The sequence below is a fragment of the Pithys albifrons genome, chromosome 15, assembly GCF_047495875.1.
Source record: "Pithys albifrons albifrons isolate INPA30051 chromosome 15, PitAlb_v1, whole genome shotgun sequence".
NCBI classification, from domain to species: Eukaryota; Metazoa; Chordata; class Aves; order Passeriformes; family Thamnophilidae; genus Pithys; species Pithys albifrons.
Window position 1 is genome coordinate 18,762,650 of NC_092472.1, and position 26,802 is coordinate 18,789,451.

At 44.5% G+C, this 26,802-nt stretch overlaps 1 protein-coding gene across 6 annotated transcripts; it reads right to left on the minus strand.

The window, feature by feature from the left end:
• On the minus strand, positions 1-26,802 carry P4HA2 (prolyl 4-hydroxylase subunit alpha 2). 6 transcript variants are annotated; one of them, XM_071570090.1, is made up of 17 exons: positions 26,716-26,802; positions 25,550-25,652; positions 19,815-19,908; positions 18,079-18,175; positions 16,784-16,935; positions 15,196-15,333; positions 14,138-14,377; positions 12,284-12,495; positions 11,322-11,498; positions 7,762-7,832; positions 7,455-7,554; positions 6,495-6,548; positions 3,963-4,022; positions 3,829-3,894; positions 1,693-1,761; positions 1,199-1,295; positions 1-505 (listed from the first exon to the last, which is right to left on the minus strand). In XM_071570090.1, exons 3-17 carry the CDS (start codon positions 19,888-19,890, stop codon positions 435-437), a joined length of 1,680 nt encoding a protein of 559 aa, XP_071426191.1. In that variant the 5' UTR covers positions 19,891-19,908; positions 25,550-25,652; positions 26,716-26,802; the 3' UTR covers positions 1-434. The 6 variants fall into 6 exon arrangements, with proteins under 6 accessions (XP_071426191.1, XP_071426187.1, XP_071426186.1 ...); XM_071570086.1 differs by lacking the exon at positions 3,963-4,022 and having other exon boundaries at positions 25,598-25,652; XM_071570085.1 differs by lacking the exon at positions 3,963-4,022.

Here is a 26,802-nt window from a genome sequence, read left to right on the forward strand (position 1 = left end):
TCACTTTATGGAAAGAACATTTATTTTTGTTTCAAAACTTGTGATCCATAGAAATACAATAAAATTAACATGTACACAAAACTTTAAAAAAAACCCAAACAACTTTGGTTTGAAGAAATATTTAACACCTAAATCTTCTGAGGTACAAAAGGCACAAGACCAAGCACCCAAATATGCTGAATTGCCCACAGCACTGTTTGCACCACTGCAGAGGAAGACTGGGGGGAGGAAGGCAGGGGGACATGGAAACAACAGCACCCAAAACACAAGGATGTGTACAATGCCATTTACTTTCTTTCACAGGTGTTACATATTTTGTTGTCCTTTATGTGTAAAGTGCCAGGACTCTTGGAGAAAAAAGATGGATCATTTCTTAGAAATGAATTGAAACAAAACAGTAGAAAAGGAGGGAAAGGCCTGCAGCAGGCTGGGGTTCAGTCAACTTCTGTTCTCCCACAAGGTCTTAAGAATTCATTTCCTCGTTCGTGAAACCATTTGTTTGAAACTGTGGAAATAAGGAAGTGGAATTAGTTGTCACCACATACATGGTGTGAGTATCACCACAACCCAGATGGTTCCACAAAGTAAAATCTCATCTCTCAGTCTGAGGATCATGCTTGGAGTTCTCTAATCACCCCAGGGGAAAGACACAGAAAGATGCAGAGGGCAGAAAGGATCTTCCCAACTGCCCAAGCCAAGAGTACCAGAGCATTCTGTGTCTGGTATCACTGACAGGGCAGCATGGACACCTTGGGGCCTGGGGAAGGCAGGGATGGGGATGGAGGACATGGACCTTGAGAAGCTTTCAGCAGTAAGCAGAAATTCTTAGCAGTGTTCAGACATTCCCATCCACCTTACAAGGAGCTCTCACCCTTTGGCAGTTAAAACTATGCACAAATTTTGTAAGAACAGACCTGATTCTGTCTAAATGATTATTCAAGTTATCTTGATGCTGACACACTACACAAAGCCAGGGACATCCTTACACTTTGTGCTGTCATTGACACAAAACAAACTCCCTAGAAAAGCTACAGCTGAATGATGCAGCTGCATAACACTGAGATTATGGTGGGAAATTTCATTATGGCCAAATGACTCTGGTAGTTATTAACTGCTGTTATAAGGGGTCAGTATATCCCCAGCTTTGCAAACACATGAGTCTTCTCTCAGGTTTTGTTTCTAAAGGAGAATCACTTACCCCATTTGCACCCCACTAGTACTGGACAAGCTGCATGCCTTGTTCTGTAATCCCCCTCACCACTTCTGTACAGGTTGTACCAAAACACTGCTGTGCCCTGCAAAGTGAAATCAGAGGTGGATTAATCAGAACCCAGTGAATGTAACAAGGCAGGTCACAGTCAGGGGAGGGGGATGGCTCTGAATTCAGCTACAGGCTCTTAGGGAGCACCTTAACAGGTCACCACCAACAGCACATGCAAACCCTTGGTCCCACCACTCCAACTCAGCTGTGCTCAGAGTACAGAGGAGTTCCACCTGAACACAGGTTTATTTAGTTAAAAACAGCTGTACAGAGAAACTGTTCCCTTTACACATTACAAAGAAAGGGAGATGCCCTTTAGTCTGCAAGATCAGCAGCAAAGAGCACTTTGTCACATCACCTGAGTTCAACACGGGAGGGAGAGACAGTAACTGGAGAGAGAAGAAACCAACCAAAACACAAACAGGCTTTACCTTCTTGGGCCATATTGCTGCCCCAAAATCTGGGAATACTGTAGCTCCTCCAGCTTCTACATCACTCATCTGAGAAAACAAACCCACAAACTGTCCATTTAAAGGCTTTTTACACGTGCAGTCCCACAAGCTGCTCACCCCAAGGCCTGAGATTTCCACTTGCACCCCTAAAAGGAACACTGGTGAGAAAGGATGAGCTTCCACCAGCACCAGCTCCAGAGGGAGCAGCACCTGTTACTGAAGAATTTTATTTCAGCTGAAGATTTCTGTACAGATTATATATGTCTAGATAATACATAATCTGTTTCAACCAGCCCCTAGCAGTTGTGTGCCTGCAGAGTAAATAAGCTCAGAATACTCCAGAACAAAGGAGAGGACTCCAGAGTAAGTTGGTTTCAAGAATTTCACTGCAGTTTATGACCCAATTAGGAAAACAAGTGTCTGTTAAACCACATGTTTCCTCATAAATTGAAACCATGCCTTTGGAACTCATTTTCATTATTTAGTTATGCATCTTGGTCAACCACTTCAGAAACTACACAAACTATTAGAAAACCTCACTTTCTGCACTGTTTCTATGCTGTTCACCAGCAATGTTATGCCACAACTGCTTTATGCAGCTCAAGCTTTAACACCTACAGTGTTGAGACTCTAAAGAAAAGCATTTATCTTCATGCTTTGCCCTTCCACACTGGCATGAATTTAACTGTACTGAATCCATCACTAGCAATGGATGCACTATAAATTCTAGACTTGACCCAAACCCCACTGAAGTTCCTGGAAACACTCCCATTAAAAACAGAAAATCTTCCCATTGATTTCAGTAAGTTTTGGGTCACATTCTGACTAAAAGAAACAAATGAGTCAGATCCAGCTCTCATTAAATTTAAAAACTCCTATCAATACACTCCCCAAGCCCCCAGCCTCTCTATTGTAACTTGGATTTCTGTTTACAGCAGATGTTATTATCACTCTGGTGTCCTCCTGGCTGGTACCTACAATAAAAGGGCACAAGATGCCACAGGTACACAGGTTTTTGTCCCTTCCAACCAGAAAGTGTGTGTATGTAACTTTACAAGTTCACACCTGTGTCTTAGCAACACAACCACTCTCTTTAGTCAGGGTGTTGGTACCTGTATGATGGGTTTGACATGGGGCAAACAAGGGCAAAGTGCCTCTGACCATGTACAACTGGCAGAGAATAAAGGGTGTATAAATCCCTGTAAATCAAGGCTTGTCCAGAATTCTGAGAAGCAAACAAAATACAGATGCAGTCAACTTTAAAATGAAAACCTCTTTGTGGCAGATTTCACAGAGACCTTTCTCCAATTCTTGTTTCAGAGATTTCCTCCCCTCAACAAATCTAATTTCTGTTCTGTTTTGAGCAGTATTTCACACTCAAAACACCAGCTCTGCCATAAATTTATCATCACAGACTTTTAAATTTAAAGTTGTATCACTCAGAAGTTAAACACAGAAGACTGGATGATGCAAATCATATAGTGAGTTTATGTGGATAGATAAAATACAGTCAGGAGACTGCTGTGAAGACCTGAGGCCACCGTGAGCAGTGATGTTTAGGATGCCAGTGTACATGGTCTGTGGGCTGGATAATGCAGGCAACAGGGAGCTGTCCATTCTGCACTTGTCACCCAGTTTATCAGCTCTGTCTCCTGCCCTTGTTGGAGCAGCTGCTGTGCCAGAGCCACTGTGGCTTTGCTGTGCAGCTGAGGAGGTGACAGACCATGGCATCAAACAGTGGGGCAAGAGCTGGACTGTCCCACATTATGTGGCTGATTGTCCAGTTCTCCAGCAGCACCCCACATGAGGAGCCCATACATTTGCCTCAGAGAAATAAGCCCAATTCTCCTCTTCCCCATGGAACCAAACTAAGTAAAGGATTCCACAGGAGAGTGGCCAAAAGGGGAAGATGGGTCCTACATTCAAATTTTCTGCTCTGAGGATAAATACTCCCCTGAATTCTATCAATTCAGATGGGACAGCACCTGATGCTGCAAGAATAATGAACCCCCCACTTCCAGATGCCAGGATTTCTCTACAAACACCCAACTGCACAAGCTGCAAACAAGATGCTGCTAAAGTGATGCTCAAGGCAAAAAGGATCATCATACTTACATAGTTTAAAAAAGTGGCCACACGATTTCCAGTCCCTAACCGCTTGAAAGCATCTGGCTCATCTTTCTATAAAATTAAATGAGAATAACTGCAAATTTCAAGCTCCCAGCCAGCAGACAGACAGAGGTACTTACATAGTTAAGAAACGTCGCTAGCCTATTTCCTTCCGATTTGAGTGTGCTGTCAAAGGGGCGCTGCAACAGACAACAACTTTAACCCCAGTTCCACACAGGCTCACCCCGAGCTGCAGGGAGAGCTGCACACATCCTTCAGCCCAGTTCACAGCTGGAGTAGAAAGGGGACAGTTCACACAGGGCAACAGGAAGCCATCCCAAGCTGCAGCCAGGGCACACAGCTGCATGCACAGAGGCCACAAGGAGAAGCTGCACTGGAGCAGTTCGAGGGCAGAGGAGCAGCAACGCCTTCAGTGGCACAGATGGTACCCAAGTCAGGTTAACAACAGGCCACTGTTCTGGGCACTGATCCAAAGTCAGCAACTCTGCTGAATGCAAAAACTAATCTTCAGTGGGCTCTAGATAACAAAGGTTCTCTCAAATGCAGCAACTCAAAAGAAATAGTGCCATGAGAAGAGAAAGTGCATTTTTTGCCAGCAGACCAGACTGTAGAGGAGCAATAAAGAACTTCTTTCAGGTGGTTGCCTCTCTAGCATTAAGGACCACATCAAAAAGATCAAACTGTCTTTAATCTGTAAGAAACATTGAGTTTCATTTGTTGAAGGAGGAGATCTCACTGGTGCCGTTTAGAAGCAGAAGGAACATCTAGACTACCAGTGTCTCTCTAAATTAAAAGTACATTTACATTGCTAATAGTCAGGAAGTCATTTCAGTCAGGAGACCTTAAAGTGAATTCTTACACAGAAAAACAATATTTAACTTTTAAAGAAAAGAAAAAAAATCAGTATTTAAAAGGACAAACAGCAAGGAAAACAGCAGCCACTGTCTCCAAGATATTTCAATTTACTTGAAGCATATTTTAAGAAATAAGAGGTCTTTCCTGAAGTGGATTCATAAAATCCCCAAGACTCTTGTACATGCAAAGTCAACCCAAAAGAGACAATGTAGGAGCACTGAGATACAAAAAAAAAAAAAATCTCTAACTTGAACAATTAATAAAATCTTTGAGTTGCAATATGCAACTATTGAAATGCCCCTATTTGAGGACTGTGAGGGAACAAAAAGCTGCAGGGGTGCCCAGGAGCTGGGCACACACAGCAGCCCCTCTGTTTCAACACTGAGAATCTGTGATGCACAGAGAGCCTGCAGGACCCATCCGGCTCTGCCTCATCTCAGCTGACAAGGCAGCCAAGGTCATGGGCCAAGTGGAGCTCTGCCCCAGCTCCCTGTTCCAGCAGTGAAGTCCACACTGGCCAACTTGATGCCTGAGGTCCTGGAGTTCAAAGGCTTTGAAGAGAATTTAAGAGCATTTGCCTGACTCAGGAAACGAAGCAGTCGCGTTAACAGGAACATTCTCTCTCTGAGCCAAAGCTAACGAATCTGAGCTTCCACACTGCTGAAACCCAGGATTGTTTAATTTTTAGTTTTTAAACAGTGCTAAGTTGGGTGGCTTCAGTTCTGCACTCAGTGACTGGGTTCTGTGCTCTGGCTGCAGCAATCCCTTCTACCAGGTGCAGCCACCGGGACAGTCTGAATTCCATTGAAATGCCACAGAAACCAAGGCATCAGATGGGTATATATTGGAATCTACCAGTCACCACAGTGCTGCAGTCTGATCAGCAAGTTCATGAACTGGTTCAGAGTAATTACTAATCTGTTCTTTTCTCCCTACTTGGAGCAAACCAGAGCTGTTCTCTGCCAGGTAGAGCCCTCTAGTGCCTGGTGTGGATCCAGCACATCCACCTGCTCCTGGAGCACTGTCCTCAACACCAACCCATAAACTCCGAATCAGTGAGGTTAGAAAAGACCTGAGATCATCAAGTCCAACCTTTGACCCAACACCACCTTGTCAACCAGACCAAGGCACTGAGTGCCACATCGTTGAACAGCTCCAGGGACAGTGAGTCCACACCCTTCCCAATGTTTAATCACCCTTTCTGTGAAGAAATCCCTCCTGGTGTCCATCAGGACAGAGTCCAAATGCTAAAAACTAGGATCATAATACCCTCTTCAGACCCCAGAACTGCAGTCACAATAAGGCTTTTGCCAGAAAGGCTGTACAACCCATGAGGATTTCCATAATGGCCACTTGTTTGGAAGGAAGGGGAAGGATCTCTCCTCCTCAACCAACCCCTGCAGAATGTTTTAAAACATCCAGCAAAACAGGATTTGGACAACCCTGTTGAGCTCAGGAGCCTCATGGAACAAGGCAAACTGGGAACCCAGGGCTCACAGACCTCAGTTTACAAATGAAGCAATGGAAAGAGCACATTCAAGTGCTGCATGACTCTTTTCCTGTCTATACTGTGCAAGGAATCCAGGTCACAAAGATATGCAGCAGGATCTGTTCATTGTTCCCTTGAACTCTGAGCAGAGAAGGCAGCACAAAGGCTTTTCAGAAGTTAGAATCCATCCATGCACAGGCCTACACATTAAATGCTTTAACAAAAAACTGTTTCAACAGTTTTTGCCCAAACCAAACAGTTTCCCCTTCCCCATGTCTCTAAGAAATAATTGTATGTGTGATCTTACCCTGGAAAAATCAAAGTGTGGCTCGTACTGCCCTCCCATTCCATAGTTGGCAACCTACAGCATGGAAGGAAGCACAAACATGCACTGAACTGCAAGGCACTGCTGCTGAATGCATTTGCTCTCAGAAATCCAAAACATGCTCATGAGAAAAAGCACTTTGTGGCAAGATGGTTATCTATAGCACACTTCATCTCTTTCTAGATTGCCGAAAGTGAGAAACAACTGAAGTGCTTTTTCCCTTTCGTAGTTTAAGGGTTTCTACTTATCACTAAAGCAGCCTGTTTATCCTGAATTAGCAGCAATAGTTTCACCACATTCTTGCTTCCCTCCCCTGAAGAGAAGGCAGCTGAGAATTAGATTCTGTGGCACTCCTGGATGATCTGTTACAACACGTGCCCCTCCAGGAGCACAGAAGGCTCAAAGCAGCTTAAAAGCATCCCCTTGCTTACTTTAACTGACCTTCACACAACAAATTATTTAACTGCTCTGAGGCTGCACTGAACATCTCCCAGATCCTTACAAATTCCCTGGTTCCTGTGGATAGCCTGTAATCAACAGTACTTTAATCATCTCTGAGAAAGGAACTCACATGGCTTGGAGGGAGATGAGCAGCAAACAGGGCACAGCTGTTCTGGCACTGCTGTACCACTGTTACTCTCCTTCCTCTCCCCAACAGCCAGTGATCAGAGTTCCTGTGAGACTACAGCAGGACTGGGACAAATACTTGGGTCTTTGAAAGGTTCCAAGAGGAAGGAGGTTCAGCTTTTACAGCATTGAAAACAAACAACAGGCATTTTCCTCAAAGCAAACTGGCAAATCCCAGATCCCTTCACAAAGTTATCTTCCATTTCTTTGCTATCTCTGCCCTTCTCTGCCGAGCACACACAGGGGAAACATCCACCTGCCCCAGAGCTCCCTGACCAGCAGCTCATTCCACCAGGATGAGGCCACTGTACCCACCTGCAGCAGCTCAGCTGTTTTCACTGTTAACCCCGTGATCTGCTGCATCCTTTGATTCACCTTGGCCACAACAGGATCATCATCTTCCTCCAGCCAGGAGCTAGGACAAGGAAAGGACAGAAACATCATTTTGGAATAGCAACCACAAGAACACATTTCCCAAGGCAGAAGGAGTCTCCTGCCCTCAGTTAGATGGCCAAAAGGGGCATTTTCCATGCATTTCTTGGGGAAGCTTTGGTTACATGCAAAGCAGTTCGAGTTTTCAGCTGTTAAGCACAAAAACCTTAAAGCTGAACTCTTCTCTTACCTCTTGGACACCCTGTAGCTTGCCACTGTAAGGACACCAGTTTTGGGATCACGTACTGTGGCTCGTGCCAGCTGTGCCAAAAAAAATCCCAAGGGGGAAGAAACACATCAACTACAGGATGGAAATTTGTTTTAACCTCATCTCAACCAAAATCAAACCCTGATTTGTCCAACTTCAATATGTCACTGGATGAAAGTTAGAGCTCCAGCCCAGAGTTTGCTCTGATTTCATGCTCAAACAGTTCATGCAGAAACACAAGTGCAATCCAGCACCTGCATTTGATCCTGGAAAAAGAGTCTGGCTGACTGCACAGGCCATGAATCCATTAAATCCATGAGCTGTTGCTGAGCAGGTTCTGAAGGCACTTTTTAAAACAGCTGGAGTCAATATCAGCAAGAGGCAACAACAAATGCTAACAACACATACAGCCCAAGTTCCTGGCAAAGAGAACACCACTGGAGACTCCATCACTTTAATCAGCCTCATCCTCATGTGGACTAAATACCCAAACTCATCCTCAAGTGAAAAATAACAAGTGAAAACTTTTACAGAATGAGTTACAAATTATGGGGCAGGCAAACCCACAGTGGTAGAAAACTCCTGAGGGCAACTCTCAACATTCCCATGCTCAGATTTTCCAGCTGAAGATGCCTGGAACATCCAGTTCAGAGACAGCTGGAGATGTGTTAGTACATGATGAAGACACCTCTGCACAAGCACAGCTCACCAGCACATTTTATACACTGAGTTTATCATCACATTTAGGCCACATCACCAGATTTGTAGGAAAAATCTGGAACTTGGCAAAATTGCTGAGGTTTGGTGCTGTGGTGTCAGTGACAGAGGACTGCTAACAACACCCCAGTCACTTTGGTTTCATACTTGCAGCTGAGAACAAGAACTGAGACTCTCCTTTCTTTGACTGTAAGCTCAGACCACATTTAAATTTAACTCCTGCAAACCACAAACACCCTCAATCATGCCTCCTTCCTTCCACTCAATTATAGGTCACAGAAAGCCTTTTTATTTGCATCTTCTTTGGAGCATGCAGTCATTATTTCCTTCATTTTTCCTCAAGTAAGTCTGCAGCCAGCTTTACAATCCATGTCAGCTGTCCTGTCCCTATACAAGAGTTCTTGGCACAGCTGCTGCTGTAACTCTGACTCACTGTTATTTTGTTCCAGATTTCTCCTCCATAAATCATAACAGATGAGCCAGGCTGCCTGCATGTTGTTCTTCCCTTGTACAGTGAAGCACAGCTTTGGGGATATAATTTTGCTTCCCAAACTTTTCATTTTGCTGCCATTTTCAAGCTTGTATACACTTGCTTGATTTCTGCACCTCACATTTGATCTAAATAGGTCAGAACTAAAATAAGCCTGACTACACTGATACTATTCCCTATTTGCTCTGATAGGAAAGCTCCTTCATTTAAGACATCCAATCTATACCTCAGTTGGTATAAATGTGATAAATGTGAGGCTTCCTCTCTCAGGGTGGAGAAATCAGCTTACTCCAGGCATTTATTTGCTGGGCTTTGAACACATTGCATTGGTCAGAAGCCTCATCCAGTTTTCCTGTCAGAGTCTGTGTTTAGTTTAGCAAGAATTCCCTTGGCTTTTCCTGCTGAAATTCTGCATTGCTGGAACTCCACAGCACCAAGATATTCATGTCCCCCCCTCCTCTCCAGGCCATATTTTTGTCTTTTCAGACATGCCTGGGTTGCAGGTGACATTCAGAATTTTGGGAATAAGGTCCTCATACTTTGATGGCAGACCTGTCTCAGTGCTATAACACAGTGAAGAATTTTCTTGACCCTCCCCAGTCAGCTCTGATGGATTGCCTGAAAAGCTGGAACCAGTTTTTGGAAGAGGAGTAACAGTGATTGCATTTTGCAAAGCAAGCATGCAAACCTCACTTGACTGCAGCTACTCCCAATCACATACAGATGTTTCTCTACAAAAAGGATTGGCAAGTGTGAAGTGCAGATAATGTTAAACTGCTGCGACTCAAAAGTAGAAATTTCTTGCAAATGCATTTTAGAATAAAGAAAATGCTCATCTTTCTGAGCCTAAAACTAAAATACCACTTCAGAGTTCTGTCTGAAAGCTTCCATAATTACTAACTAAAATCTCCTGGCAAAAATTAAGCTGTGTTTATTAAGGGCCATCTCATCACAGGACCTGCACTTTCCATTTTTTCAGCAGTATCACAGAATTTAAAGCTACTCCTGCAGCTGAGCTATAAACAGACTCAAAAAAAACCCTCATGAAATGATTGCTTTTTTAATTGAAAAGTTTCTGACAATTAAGACTGTAGTATTTACCTGCTCTTACAGGGACTGATCCTAGTTCTACACTATATAGATTATATGAAAAATTCCTCTGACATTAGTAATACAAGCAAAACTCAGTGAGCAAGACTTAAGATTTCCCATAAAACTCTGAATAAAAAGGAAAAACAAAGCTGTCTGTAGAAAGCTCTTTATTTGATAAAATAGATTAAGTGATATGCTCAGTGTGAATGCTTCCATTTTATCTGAAGCTCTTGAAGTTTTATAGTATGATGTAATAGGAAAAAGTCTCCATTTATGGAGGTGAGAGTCCTCCCCGGGACAGGAGTGTTCTGCCAACACTCCCAGAGCTGGCTGGGAGTCACAGGAGTTCAGCTTCACAAACATCCCAAATTATTTATGTTCTTGGGAAGCATCAGTTTCTCAATCTAACTCTTTAGGCTTGCACTGAGAAATACATATAGGAGGCTAATTCTTCACTGGAATTTTAGTAGCATATTTCAAAGCAGTAACCTAAGGAGTGCAAAACTGAACCATTCCTGTATAACCCAAGAAGTGTTCAGCTTTACTTGCTTCTGACACCTGACAGAAAAACTAAGGTGTAGCAACTACTGCTGATGTCACACTGCCAACCTTCTGCTGCCAGACAGGTGACAGGGAGGAAAGTTCACCTTCAGAAAAACCAGATGAGATAATTACTAGCCTTGTACCAGGTAACTGCTTCTTTATTGTACACAGAGTCACCAGAACTCACACTGCATGACAGGTAATGGCTTAGAACAGAAGCAGTGGATTCCAGGACACTCTAAGCAAAAGAACAACTTCTACATATTTTTCCAGGACAAGTTAAAAAAATCCCTATTTTTCCTTCCCACTTCTGTTGAGGATTGGGCTTTCCAAATTCCACTCAAGTCTGGCTCCATCTCAAAAGGCAGACTTGAGGCATATTGCACATCTACTGTTATCACTAAGTCACTTTGCCATCCACCTTTTCAGGTCCAGTCCTTCATTTCTTAAAAGCTTTCTAAGCCATTTACTGAGAGCTTTGCATAATGAAGTGCAACAATGCATAAATACCTGCAGGAGCCTGGGCTTTCTGGTCCTACATCACCAGGCACTTTGGGAATGGTTCCCCTGAGGCTCACAGCTGCAGTGTACCATCTGTAGTGTGAAACCAGAGCTTTCAAATCCTTTGCCTAGGCTTTGCTAACAGAGATTAAAGCATGGAATTAGCAGCCATCAGTGAGATGGAAAAAGGGAAACTTACCCTTGGCTTAGCTAGTTCTTTGATTTTCTCAATTTCTTCATCAGACATGACATCATAGTATCTTACAATATGAGGGCTGTCCCACTCATCTTCCTCCTTGAAGGGAGCTATGAGCAGATGAGGGTTCCTGTTTCCATCATGGTACCTACAAAACAGCCTTTTTTGCCTTCGAGGAGTCTGAAACAAAACGCCAAACAAAGCACTGTTTGCTCAAACACTTCATGAAGTTAAAACAGGTAAGACAAGACAAGAAAAATGAGCTTCATTTCACAAACACTGTAAAAGCCACCAGCTGACCAGCAGGTATGAGGTAAGCAGGAGTGATTCTGCAATTTACTGCAAATAAAACCCAAGATATTCCACTCAAGGTACCACTGAGCAACCTCTGAAACACCAACCTTTAGGGGAATTAAATCCTAAGAGGTCAGAGATTGAGAAAGAACTACAAAAACAGCCAGCTGTAAAAAAACCCCTGGTTCTTTTAATTTAGACTGTGCAGATTGAATAAATTGATTCTTTTCCCTGCACCAAGAATTAAAGTTGTGTTTGTTGTGAGGCACAGAAGACTGGCTCGTCAAAAGAGTCACCACAGAAGGACTTGTCCTAAAGCTGCAAAAGAGAAGGAATAATGTGATTCCATATATGTGGCAAAGCATAACCAGCTCTCAGGGGAAAAAGCCTCCTTGTGTATCTGTACACCTGGCTTTGAAAGAGCTGAGCAGCCTGAGGAGAATCAATTTTCCACACCTTTAAGAGGTACAGCTGAGAGCTGTTTGTGTGTCTAGGATTAAGAGCTAAAGATGGAGAAATCAAAACATAAGGCACAAATCTCACCCTGGACAAACTACATTTCATTTTTTCTAAAAGCATCTTTACAGAAGGAAAAACTTAACTTGTCCCACCAAGCTTGACCAGCCTTATGCAAAGGCAGCACAGGCAGGAAATTCTTGTCTTTCTCTTACCATTTTCACCCCTTCACCTCTGCAAAGGGCCTCATAGATATCACGCTCTGGCAAGTAGTCAAGGGGCCTCTCATAGGCTCCACTTTGCACCACTGCTTCTGTCGTTGTCCCAGTGTTGTTTACTGACTTTTCCTTCTCCTCCTCCTCTCTTTCCTTCTCCAGCAGCTTCTCAAAGTACCGCAGGTTGCTGCCTGCTCTCTCGTGAGTGCTGTCTTCAGTGGGAGAAAAGCAGAGAGAACCACTGAGTTTTGCAGCCTCAGGAACTGTCAGCACATACAAGTCTTTGAATCAAGACAGCAGCAACAATTCTTCCCTTCCTAAACTAATTATCAGGCTCCAGCCTGCTCTGAAAGTCAGCACTGGGAAGCTTGTCATTGCAGAGGAAAGGCAGGCACAGTGTGCAAAAGAATCTTTTCTGGAAGAACCCATCACAAAACTTGTATTCCAAGAAAAAAAGATTAGAAGTGTTTGGTCTTCACATTCCTTCTTTTCTCTCGACTTTTCTGCCCAATTCTACCCCAGATAAGCAGATCACAGAGCTCACCAGCAGGGATCAGGCCAGCCCTCCTCACCCACACTGCACAGGCACACTTTAACCAGGGACTCTGCTGGGGTCCAGCCACCCTTCAGCCCCAGAGACTTCCCCCAGCTTGGGAAGCTCTGAGGTGTTACCACCTTACAGCCCACCTACAGCATCCATTTCTGGCTGCCCCAGGTTTATCTGGGAGGTATCCTGGATCACCAGCATCTCTGGACACATCATTAGTGATTTATGAATGATGTTGGGATGAATCAGACATCAACAGATCTTTACCCCCCAGAACTGAGAAGGAACCTGTTCAGGGATGTTTCTGGACACTGGAACAGATTCCTTCCCTTCTCACCCTCCCAGGCTTACTGTGTTTATGTAGTGGCCCCAACCCCAAAGGTCACTGCAGTCACCACTCATTAGAGCACAGGCTGACAGTGGCAGCTGAGCCCAGAGCAGAGGCAGCTGCTGCTCCCAAGCAGGAATGCCAAATCTGCTCCACTGTTTGCTGCTGATAAGGATTTGCAGTCTGCTGTCAGTGCTGAACCCCACTGCAGAGGGAGCTACACTCAACATATATCCACATTCTCATAAGCTTTAATCTAAGGATTCTAATGTCTGCAGAAATTAGGCTAGTACATCTTTTTCAATAGGAAGGTTTCACCCACGCTCAGGATGCTGCTGACATTGAAACTAAGAGCCACAGCTCATTAGAAAACCCAACAAATACATAACACAGTGAATGTTAGGACTAATTGAGGAGGACAGACCTTTCCAATGCAGGAAGCAGGCAAAGCTGGATAGGAAGCAATGATTATTGGTTTACTCAAGGGAAAGCTAGAAACAGCCCAGAAATAAAAGCAGGTTTTAAGAAACTCAATCTGTCCTGAGTATTCAGAAATAAACAAGATCTCAGGCAAAGTATTCTTCTGGCATGAAAAAGCACCTGCACTGAGGAATAAAAAGGAGTATGTGAAATCAGCAGGACTTTAGAGAAGGTGCAGCACTGTGCCCAAGCCTGTGGTAGCCTCAATGTCCTCTTGAGACAAGCAAGGCTTTAAGCATTACCAAGCACAGTGTCTGAGCACACAGGTACTGCAGTCAGACACTCTGGGGCTTTGGGTAACAACAACACGGACCAGGAGACAGCTTGTTAAGGATCCTTCATGTATAAATACACCGTTGTTTTTCCAGGACCCACATTTATCCTCAGTCACCTGCCAGGGTCTCCTTCCAGTCAGCTCACCCACGTGTTTGGGCCCAACAGTTCTCAGCTCTGCTGCTGGCAACACTCCCCAGCCAGAAAAGGTGCCTTTTGTTCTCACCGAGGGATATCAGGCGCCTGGTGAGCTCCATGGCTCTGTGCAGGTCCCCAAACTGGAACACAGCATAGCTGAGATAGTCCAGGATCTCCACCTTGCTGACCGCCGTGTCCTCGCCCTCGTCGTGCTGTTTCAAGGCCTGCTCCATCCACAGCACGGTGTGATAATAGTCCCCATCGTTGTAGGCTGTCCTGCCCATCCCAAAGCAGTCCCCCACTGTCAACGTGGATCTGTACTTTGTTCCTAAAAACAAAAAGACAGCTTTGAGCAATCCACACAGAAACACCTGTGCCTTCAAAGGCATGGGGCACATTGAGGAATGTCTGTAAATACATACTTTTATCACCCAAAAATGCTTCTAAAAAAAGGCTTTGGCAATATTTTAGGTTCAGTAAGAAAATGATCACCTTCAGAATTAAAGAGAAAATTCTACCCTAATTCTATTCTAATTGATTCCTTTGGAAACCAAGAAAAGTTTAACAAAATTACAGTGCTCAGCTGTTGTGTTTTGTGTTACAGACAGAGGCAGAGCAGACTAACATCTTAAGAGAGTTCACCAAACCTGCAGATTAACACTGTTAGGAGGTCAGAGAAGCCTCACTACACAGAGTCAGCTTGTTCCTCTTTACTGGAGATCTGCATTTGTGCATAAGAAGCTGATGGTTATTTAGACAAACTGGGTATCCATTTGACTGTAACTGCACTGATTTCCAGTTGCTCCAGCTCAGCAGGTGTACAAATAAGACTTAAAACTAAGTTTATTAAAAACTGACATATAATAACTAAAAGCAGTGTCAGCTCATGTACCCACCCTCTAACAAAGCCTATTCAGTTTGCAAACAGCATGTTGGGAGTAACCAAAACCTGTTTCAGTAAGTCTCTCATTAGCAGCAGCAACAAACACTTATCAGGTCTCAGCTACCAAGACATCCCACTGTCTCACTATTCCTTCTAAAACATCTGTGGTAAAAACTGCTAATCCCCATTTCCTAAAGGGTTTTTGGAGAGAATTTGAGGATGTTACCACTTTGTTAAAGCAGAGGAGACTGTGGTGCCCTTACCTGGCAAGTTGCCTCGAGAGAGAGTTTCAGCATCCAGTTTGTAGGTGTCCTGCAGACGCATCAGAGCCTTGGCAGCTCCAGTCTCATCTTCCTCAGTGGGGAAAAACTGACGCTGAATTGTAAGATTTGCAATAAAGCCTTTGCAGTAAAAGGGAAAGATGTTACTTGCACAGCTTGAATAAGTATCAGTACCAGATTAACACAGAAGAGGAAACATCTGCTTGGGCTTGGGAATAGAGATTCAAATAACCCAGATTTAAAGCCTCTTATTAGGCTCACGAGTTATAAACACATTGTTTTCTGCCCCATTTTAAGAAATACAGTTAATGAACAAAAGATAAGAGATAAGTAACTAAACCCATCAGTTTTCTTGTGTTACAGAATTACTGAAGTACAATGTGCATCTAATGTCCTTAATTTTCCTGTAGGCTTAATGGTTTTCATTAGTTCTCTTGCAGTATCCACAGAGGCAATTGTAGATTGTAGAAGGTCAATGACCTCCAATTCTGTACTCCAACCTGTAAAGCCATCAGAGCTTTTCAGATCTCAGTTCAAGGGACAGACACACTGATCCAGGATCCCCTCAGCAGGGTAGGACCTTACCCAGTGAGAGGCTTAAACCTGACAAGTAAAACCAGGTGACATTCAGAAATAAACCAATTAACTGCACTACATATCAAGGTTACACAGCAGGTTGGTTGGGCAGAACTGGGAGCCATCAGCTGAAGGAAAACCACCCAACCATTTCCACTCATGCAGCAAGAAAAACTATAAAAGGAAGCCTTTAGAATAAGAATTAGTGGCAGAAGTACTCAAAAGAATTGAGTCTTTTATTTCCATCAAGGATGACTATTCCAAAAGGCAATAAAAGTCTTGGCTGGAAAAACTTCCAAGCACCTAAACTTTAGCATATGCTGAGCAGAAAGGGAAAACATGCAATGTCCTGCCTGAAAAACATTGCCACCTCTCCCTCACTTTCAAGGAGTCCAGGAAAAATAAACCTCTTAAAATCCCCAAAAAGCTATAGAAGCAAATTCAGCCAGACACTGACAATATGATGCAAACTCAAGGATTAGTATTGCAAGCACTTGATTCAGAAGGGTAAGTTAACAGGATAATATACAATTGCTCTGTTATCAACAGACTGACTATGGTACCTGCAGCTCCTAATGATAAAAATTCCTTCACCAATTCAGTATGGGACTTATTTGATTCTTAATCTTATCTATTGATCAACATGGTCAAAAAACGGTGATCAACAAAAGAAGGAACAGACTGGGAAAGCAGATGAAGTAGTTTATAAATAAAGGAACACAGTGCTCAACAGTTGCCACCACAGCTGACAACTTTCACATATCCTGTTCTCTCTTTTCCCCAAATAAAACAGGCAAAAGTTTCTTTGAGTCTTCACTGAGATGTGTTTCAGTGGCAACTTCCACTCCTTTGGCTACCAGTACACAAAAGGCCAGTCACCAGTTTGTTCCAAACAAACTTGGCAATAATATTTAAACCCCAGCTGAGCTTGTGGTTTTCCAGCAGAGCAGGGGATATGCAGCTGTCCCAGGGCTGCCTCCCTGGACCTCCCTACCGTTGGTTGTGTCCTGCAGAACCAGGTTTTCCAATTGCAGCCAGTCAGTATTCAAACGCTTGACGAGCTTGTACGCATTCACAGGGTGTGCCAGGTACCCCTCTGGGTCAGACGTTGATTTGCTGGTCAGTACATCCATTTTTTCAGCCCAACTGGAATGAGAAGTGTGCACTTCAGCCTGAGAACAATTCATGAATGCACATCTTTCTTCTGAAGTCATTCTAATTACACACCCAGATCAAAACCAGCTTTCAACCTTTCAACTCCAGAAGCATAAAGTGGATTTTTAAAAATTAGAATAGTCCCTTTTAAAAGGAAATTATTCCCCTGCTTACCATTTTAAACCTTCCTACAGCAGGTAAGCATCTCACTTGCAATGAGTCTTAAAAACACCAGTTTATATAGAGAACAAAAAGACACTGTTTTTATCAGCACTTAAAGAGGAGTCTGCTTTTCCTCCAAAGGGCAGCTTTTCAAGAAAAGAACATTTTGTGTATATGCAACCAGAATTCCTTTCATTTCACTGCTCCATTGCCCCATCCTCACCCTACACTCCTAAAGGGAGATCAGATTGACACATACAGCCTGGAATTCCAAAATTCTTTGGAAAGCACTCAGCTCTTCTGGACCTGGACCTCATTTAGCCTATCCTAGTGTCACACCCTACTACACATTGGTTTTGGCTAGATAAGCATTAACAATTTTCCTAAGGGACACAGAAAATATCAGTTGTCAGCAAAAGCCTTTCAAGTGATCGAAGCAATCAGGACGAGGTCAGAGATGTGCCACAGGCAGGTCAACAACTGCAGAGAACAAGGCAGGAGAGGTGCCCCTGAGAGGTGTCTGAGGGCAGAGCCAACATGAGAATGAATCCAAGGGCTCAGTATGCACCACTACACAGCCACTGGCACACTGTGCTGTTGTAAGCAGGGCTGGTGGCATGAAATGGGTGGCACAGAGCACTGGCACACAGAGGCATTCAGCTCATGTGACAAACTCCTCTGATGTGACCTGTGTCCTCTCCACAGCAGCTCTGTGATGGCACAAGGACCCAGCAAAGCAGGAGCCCAGCAAACCACTGCTTCTAAAGAAGCAAATTCCAAATGATCTCTGCAGCAGGAATCCCTCCTTGCAGGTTTATGGGCATAAATGAAACCAAGTTAGCACCTGTGGTCTCACTGTGACCATCTACTGAGGAAATACCAACAGCAGAGAGCAGTGACAGAAAGGTGGGGTGTGATTGAACACAGATGAGCCATTGTGTCACCCTTCACTATACAAACCTGCTCCCCTACCTTCTAATCTGGGAGAGCTTGTTCTCTTCTGCTCGGATATATTCCTTTAGAGACTGTACCAAGTCTTTCTCTGCATAAATCAGGTCTGTCATTTGACCTAAAAAGAGAGCAGGAGCAAAGGTTCATCAGGCCTAAAAAAGCAATGAGTTCCAAGTGCACAGAAGACAAAACTTTAATGCTCTAGGGCTATGAAAACCACCACAAAGAACAGACAAATTGAGGGTGTGCACTTCAATGACTGTAAACCACAAAAGCTCTCAGACATGCAGGTTTGGCATTCAAATCCTTCCAGGGCTTGTAAAATCCCAGTTTCAGTGGCTCACGTGGCTTTGCCTGACCCTCCCATTGCCTTTTAGTACTACAAGTGTGTGCAAGATAATCAAAATAAAGGTTTGATATTCATACAGCTATTGAGTCAAAGCAACAAAAGATCCAAATAGTTGCCAAAGCATCTGTTCTACACATGGATACAGATTAGGTCACCCTAATTATTAAGCTAACACTGGCATCATTTAAACTTACAGCTTTACAAGATGGGTAACTGTGGAAACACAACCTAACATTAAGTACAGAGGAATTCCAGACTAATGTTCATAGACTGACACACACACTCTCTCCTGATAAGTATTAGTGGAAATTGCTAACATGTCTGTCCTAATTGCTATGACAAACTTGGCTGAGATTTATAAATGCAGCCACAGCTTTAGCTTCAGCATTCCAGGGTAATTATTAATGAGGCATGATTAAGCAGATACCAGGCAGCAGGCTGTGCTATTTGCAGAGTTAGGAAAGGTTCAGAAACAGGTAGGAGTAAAGAAAAGGTGATCCTTCATGGAAACTTTGTATATAGAAGGCTATTTAATGAGAAGCAAATGAACACATGTAGTTAAATGTTCAGCCAGGCAGGGGCACATGAGGAGGCTGGCACTGAACCCCAGCTCTGGCTCTGGCTGAGCAGCTCCACAGTGGGGCAGAATAACCCACCAGGAGTCCTGAGCTCTGCCATTCAGCAGCACAGCTCCACTGGCTCAAAGAATCCTCTGGAGAACAGCCAGGGGTGGTTAATCAGCCTCTAATGCCCCAGTGCACAGGAAGTCCCCAGACGGCTCCAAGGGAACACATTAGACCAAGTAACAGCAGAAAACTCAGTCTGAGCTTATTTTGAGGCTCTACCATAATCACACATGATTGTATCACAGCTATTAGAACAGAGGAACTAAATTGTCATTAAAATCGATTTATTTTTAGGATTTAAAATAGCGTGAATTCCCCAGGATTTACTCAGCCCTAACAAAACACACAAGGTAAGGGGGTTATTAATTTTTCCTCCTGACACCCAACTCCATCTTTTTGAGAAAACAGGAGATTTCAGCTCCTGTGAAAAAACATATTTCACATATTTATCACTTAAATTCTTTTCATAAATCAAATTCAGGACTAAGCTTTTTCTCATAAAGTGGTGCTATGTTCAAGATACCCAACAATTCCTAATAGAATACAGGCCCCATTTTGTTTTACTGACAGAGGCCCCAGAGAAACTTGTACCCTGTTGGTCACAGTGTGCTAAGTTACCCAACTGCAAACAAATTGCCCTGATGTTGCAGAAGAGCAGCTTTTCCTAATGCAGACAGTGTTTGGCAGAGCCACAGGAAGAAAACTGCTTAAACTGTCAATTTTAACAGTGCAGGCAAATCAATTAACTACATCACAACATCAAGCACTGGTTCTTTGCTTACCTATGGAGGTGAAGAACTCTGCTCCTGTGGGCCACATCAAAGCACAGGTGAAGAACAACTGCAGCCAGGGCTTCATCTTCCAGAGAGCTCAAACCTGTAACAAATTAAAAGGAAGAATAAAAATAATTAACTAACTTGTGAGAAAACAATCTTCAGCCATTTTACCCTCATGAAAATTATTTATGTCCTTGAAAGACTGAACTCTAATTAGTGAGGCTTAAAAAAAGTCTTCAGCCACAGAAGCTGTTACTTAACAGTCTCAAATGCTATCGTGTATACTCTTTGGGATTTACATGAAAGGCACTGGAAAGCCCACATGAGAGAAGTCATGGAAGCAATATATTGTCCACTGGGACAGTGAGAACAAGCTATTTTGCAAGAGCAGCTCAATGTCTTCCATGTCACACATAACTAAAGCTGGAAAATATGAGACTCACAAAATCGTATTATATTCCAATAATAATAAGTCTAAATTAAATGGTCAGACTTACAGCATGCTATAAAACTCAGTTATATAAAACCTGTCTAGAAACACAAACAGTCAGAAAGCCAAACAGAGAAACAGAGTGTTTTGTAGCATAGAAGTGACAGCAATGGTTGGAAACATTAAAAGTGAAATTTCCAGCTCTGTTTATTCAAGATGCATCATCTCAGCATATTGGCCTCTGGGCACAGCCCTGATGACTTCTGTATTTCAAAGGCTGTGCCAGTTTAGAAACCCAGCCCCTGGAGATGGAGGCTGAAAGCAGAGTGTTCTGCTTCCAAAAGCACAGCCTGAGGGAGCTGGGAGGGAGAGCCAGTCTGAGCAGGCAGGGGCAAGCGAAGCAAGGGATGCCAGGGGTGCACAGAGGAGCCTCCTGGGAGACCTGATGGCCAGGATCACCATTCCCAGGGACATGGTGAGGTGCTGGCACTGCCCTCAGATGTGCCCACAGCTCCCTGCAGAGCTGCCTGTTCACAGAGCAGGAACAGCAGCACAGCCTCGTGCAGGAGCTCAGCTGTCCCACTCCACACCCTGGGAACACCCTGCACAGTGCCCAAGGGAAGGGTGACAACTCCTCAGCTTCATTCAAGAAGCAATTTGTCCTTTTTCCTACCCAATGTAACCAGGTAAATGTGGCTGGAAAAGACCCCTCACAAACTTCAATCAAATGCAGCAAAAATGCAGCTATTTGGGCCAAAATAGAATCACATCTGATGAGAATGGGGAATGAAGGTGAGGAGGGAAAATACATGGAATATCCTAAAATTTCAAGCAATGCAGCAAATACAAACACATTAAAATAATTCTGGAATACTCCAGCTCGTTGTTCCCTTGGGGTCCAGGCATCTGCCTGCATGACATGAGGCAAAAGATGAAAAGTGGATATTGCTTTTTCCTTCTGGGATTTTAAAGCCCACAGCACAGCAGAAACCCTCACCCTCAGCTGAGCTCACCAGGGCCAGGGACACAAACACCAAACACACCAGCAGTGACACCACCATCACCAAGAACATCAGAAGTAGCTCTGTCCTCTGCTGTGTATTACCACATGGCAAGATGATTGTTGTTAAATTATTCTTTTGATTGCTTTACAAGACTACACAAGGCATCAAACATTCACCACAACAGTTTGCAAGCATGAGTAAGCAGGAAAGTGTCTCACAGCATCATAATAAGTTTCTCCTTTCTCTCTTCTGTTTCTCACCCCACTGCAAACCACATATTCCCAAACTGCTTGTTTAAGTTAGTTCAGAACTGGTACATGGGTAATCTGAGAACTGAGTAAAGCTGAGAGAATAGTACCATGCAGAGCTCTGCCAATACTACAAGCCACAATAAGTGATGTAGCAGAAAGCCCAGCAAGTCAGGAACACTTGGGAAGTACATTAATTTGGATATATTAAGCCTTGTCTGTCCATCTGCATTGCCTGTCATCATTTAATGGAGAGGGTTTTTGGATGCACAACAGAAAGCCTGGAAGAACAATTACAAGGGAATTTTCCAGTTAAAACAACACAAGTCTACACTCTGCTGCACCTCCCCACCATGTTCTCTCATGGCTGGGGATATCTGCCAAGAAGTGCACTTACTCCAGCTAGCAGCTTGTCTTTATAGCAGATATTTAACAGCTTTACCATCCTACTCAGTTGTACTTGAGTCAATAAACAGAAACTTCAGTAAACATAGAAAGCAGCTCTTGCTGAACAAGCAGGACACCTGGCTGCAGGCTTTGCAGATTGTTTGTACACATTCTTTTCACAGCTGTTCCTGGGAAAACCAGCACAAATAATGAATTACAGGAGGCTGAATAACCGCAGTCTTGGACAGCAGGAGTGTGTGTGCACAGACACACGTATGCCTGCCCTGCCCACCCCACCCCAGCTGAGCCAGCTGCCAACAGAGAGGGCAAGAGGGGCACAGGGGGCATGAGCAGCCCCTGCCTCAGTAATGCAGACAAATGTTTATAAAGCCAGTCTGTTTTATTCAATAATAATAAGCCTGTGTAGGACAATTACTGCCTATGTCCCTGGGTTTTTTCCTCACTTCTGTACAGTGCAGTACCCTAATGAATCATTGCTCCCACTGGGAAGAGTGCTGTCAGGCTCCAGGGAGCACTGGCAGAAGAAAAAAGGTTCTTCTAGACAAAATAGACCAGGATGGATTTTTCTTCACAAGTCAGACTGAATTCTTTATTAAATAAGCTCTCTAAAAACTCGTAATGAATATGATACAAAAGCAAAGATGTCACCTATAAAAGGAAAGCTGCTTGCACATGTACCAGGGTTATCAGTTCTTACCACCTGGAATTCAATACCCAGTCATAGGAGACTCAATCCAGCTCCCAGGAGCCAGAAGGGAGGACTTTTTTCAGGTCAGAAGGGGAAACAAATACCTATTACCCATCCAGTGCCTTTAGAACTCAACTTCTGATCAACCTGATATGCTGCAGCCTCCTTTATTCACCATAGAACAAGAGTCCTCCAGTAGCCTGACAGCATAACTAAGAACAGGGACTAGAGAAGCAAGTCCTTCATCCGGGCTCCCAACTTGCAGACTTCTCATGCAGAAGAATGAAATTAAATGGAACCAACATAAGATCAGTCTGTCTAATGTAAAGAATAAAAATAACACTCTTTATTGAGGTAAATCAGGCCAGAGTGTGACCTGTACTGTATATGAAAACACATTTTGATCACATGAATTACAGAATAAAACCCACAGTCTTCTCCTCCACATTTAGAGGTGACAGCACTCCCTTTGTTGTGGGGCTTCCCTAGGGAAGCTGTGGAACTGGAATGTGATGAAGCTGCTCCAAACTGCGACCACCAAAGTCACCTCTCTCTCCAAGGGCCAGGTGAAGGGAATTTTTTCTTCAGAGCACACAGCACTGGTTTCTTGCAAGAAATTAAGGCAGACTACTGTTCCCTGGTTTGCTTCCATTCTTACAGACCGAGAGGGTGGTACAGAGTAAAAGCTTGTGACACAAAGTATCACAGCTAGATACCATCAAAATATGATTAAAATGTCCTTTTCCCACACTACCAGAATACAATGTACAACCTGATGGCACAAGTAAAGGTTACAGCCTGTCTCTTCCTCTGTGCTTGCCTGTGCTATTAAAGACACCTGGAAAATCACTCCAAACCCAGCTGCTTCCACATGTATCTAAATTTAAAATATCACAGTGAAATCTAACAAGCAAATCACCACTTCAGGGTCACCTCAGGCCACAGAAGAGTTCCTGGTGCACACACAACTGAAGCCCACACGCCAGGCTCTGAATATGGGCCATCCTCAAACAGTAATTTGAGGTCAGACTCTTGGAGAAGACAGGTCTGTTTGGGGCTCCTCCAAACACCAGTGTGTTCCACCCTGTGTTACTGCCTGCAGACACAGCAAGGAGGAGTGAGCTGGTGGCACAGATGGATCCATCCCTTCTCCCTCCACAAACAGTGGAGCTTCAAAAGTAGGCAAAAACCTGCTATCAGTATTGGTGGCTGCAGATAAGGCTAATCAGAGTGGGAAATGGTACAGACAAAAAACTTCAAGACTGCTTACACAGAGCCAAAGGACAGGCTTAATTGTAAACAGATTTCCAAGATGATGTCAATGAAGAGCTTCTCTCAATACCAATCAAGAAAAGTAGCCATAAAACCATCCAGCTTGTAGCAGTATTTCAAGTCTTGCAGATTTAGCCTGACACATAATAGCAGCTATAAAACTATTTAGAAATTATTAAATACTAAGAAAAGATTAATTTTATGCTAAGAAAAAACCCTACACCATTGCCTGAAGACTCTGAGACAAGTAACTCAGAGCTGAAATTCATTATCCACATGAACTCACTCCAGTGTTCAACCCCTCCTGTGACCCAAAGAGCTCTTGATTTAAACACCTCCCAGAGCCCCACCAAGACCCTGCTGTTGTAGTTTGGACCTCAGGTCAGGAGTCACCTCCCTGTCAGAGCAGCACACACTCAGCCCTCAGTCCTACCCAGGGACACACCAGGCATTGCTCCTTGCAATAGTGGGAACCTCCTCACAAGTGAGTTCTCTCTTCCTCATACAGTAATTGCTTCCCAGCTCCTTCTCCCACTGCACATTGGCTTTACTGCTCAAAGCAGCAGCTTGGGCCAACATCACCACCTTTCTTTACACAGGATTTAATGTGTGTCTGAAAACAATTACAATTGCCTGGCAAATAATACATTACAATTGCCTTGTGTTTTTCAAGGCAAGTATAAGAAAACGAGGAAAAGTTGCTCATTTGCAAGCATTAAGGACATTCACATTAAGCACATTCATGCACAACAGCAGGCATTTCTTCTAACATAAAATAAATTACAACAGTCTTAGGAGCCATAATCATCTTGATTAGCTCCCCATAGTTTTTAATGCCATAGCACACAGTGTTTCTTCCACACTCCAGTAGACCATAAAATTGATGCCAGTCTATGGCACAGCAAATCCACCTTCCTCTTACTCTGCAAGCTCTGCCCATATGAAGCAGCCTGGAGTCAAATCCCACACTGTCAATGAAGACAGTGAGACTCCATGCTCTTTTTCCAGTACAGCTTATTTTTCCCACATTAGTATTTTACTGTGCAAAGCCCAGAACTTTAGTATATCATCATACTCAACATAAACTGCCACTTGATCCCACATAGCATTAAAAATATCTTCCTGTTCAGAAATAAGGTTGAGGAGTTTTTAATATTAAAAGGTCTACTGTCATTGAACTGTTTCTTCCAGTTAATATCAGCAATTTAATTAAAATCAGACATTGCCTCAGAGGTGTGGGGGTTGACTCTGTTCTAACGTGCCCCCTTTCCACACTCCACATTCCCATGTCTCTGACATATAGAAAACCATACACAGACATCAGAACTAGTCATAGGAAAAACATCTATGTTTACAGCTTGCTTCTTTGGAAGTTTGCCAATGTGCACAACATGAAAATTATAAACAGATTGAATTCCTGACTTAAACCTCGACTGAAAAACTTCTTATACTGACTGGTAAACCCTGCTCCCTCTGCTGTTACTGCCTTCGAAGTACACAATTCCTGCACTGCTTCCCAAAGGATGATTAGCCACATTAAAAAACTGAATCTCAAGGAATTATGGCATTAGCAAGAAGCCACATTGGCGTCTGTTGGTGTCACAGCAAAGCCAGTTCACAAACACAGAATAATGCTCTGCTTGTGAAATGTGAGGGGCACTTCTTGGTTGCTATGTATATCCACAGCATACCTGTGGGATTATTTCCAAGTCCTTAATGCCAGAAAGATGAAGTATTACCCTGGCAAAGATGGCTGCAGTGGCCTTTCAGCTCAGCTCCACCCTCCCAGAGCACCTATGAAATTAAAGAGAAAGAGGTTTTGTTAAAAAATGTCTTCTGGGGAAGCCCACCTTAAGTATTTACTACTGAGGAAGAGGAGGGATTACGGGCTACGAACACCAAACATCACAAAGTCAGACAGCTCCAAAAATAGTCTATTTACACACCCTCCCTGCTTCCAGGTTACAAGGACATTCTTTGCTGCCTGAAATAAAATCACTCCTGTCTGGTCAAAGGCATGTTTTGCATTACCGTGACATAACGGGCTGCTGTGCCCCAGCTGAGCTGCGCTAACACGGAGGCAGTGCCTTCATCTCTGTCCTCAGCCCGCTGCCCTGGCACAGCCTGGGGTGGCACAGCCTGGGGTGGCACAGCCTGGGGTGGCTGCACCGCACGGGGCGCTCCGCGGCTCGTCCCCAGCTCTGCCGAACACCGGGACGGGCTTTTAGGAAAGCGGGATCAGAGTACAACCAAAGGAGACGTGAGCAGCACAGGTGGGGTTTGAACACCTTCACGGAGCTCCAGGCACCGCTTGGGCTGTGCGAGCCTGCGGCAGGCAGGGGTCAACCAGAGCTACCGCAGCTGGCACACCCAGCTGGGCACACCAGCCCTGTCAAACCCAGGGGGCAGGGAGGGGGGAACCAGCCCTTCCACGGGGTTTGTAACCGCGGGACGGCCAACACGCTCACAAACACCCCGCGCCGCTCCGCGATGCCCCTTCCCCCCTGGGGCCGGACCCACCGGAGCGGGCGCTCCCCGGGGCCCGATGGGCACTGACGGCGCCTCCGCACGGCTGGACCCGCTCGGCAGCCCCGAGCCTGCCCCGGGCACGGCCTCTGGGGGGCTGCGGGACCGGGCACTGCCCCCAGGGGGGTTCGCGCCCCTCAGCGCCGGTATGGGCTCGACCCAGCCCGGCTCAGCACCCTGTCCCCACGGCTCAGCACCCTGTCCCCGCTCAGCCTCCTGTCCCACTCCCCTCAGCCCCGCGCGGGTCCCCCCATCCCCGCGGCTCAGCCCGTCCCCGCTGCGCTCCTGTCTCGCCCCCGCTCCGCTCCTGTCTCGTCCCCGCTGCGCTCACCCCTGTCCCCCGGTGCCGCCGCCGGTCCCGTTTCCAGACGCTGCCGGTCAGTCCCGTTTCTAGAAGCTGCCCGGCCCTTCCAGCCGC

Coding starts and splice junctions, on each gene's coding strand:
- P4HA2 (XM_071570090.1), bottom strand. CDS start 19,890: ATGAAGCCCTGGCTGCAGTTGTTCTTCACCTGTGCTTTGATGTGGCCC. Junction 7,833..11,321: donor AAGAACTAGCTAAGCCAAGG/GTAAGTTTCCCT, acceptor TTTTTGGCACAG/CTGGCACGAGCCACAGTACG. Junction 1,296..1,692: donor CAGCAATATGGCCCAAGAAG/GTAAAGCCTGTT, acceptor TTCACTTTGCAG/GGCACAGCAGTGTTTTGGTA.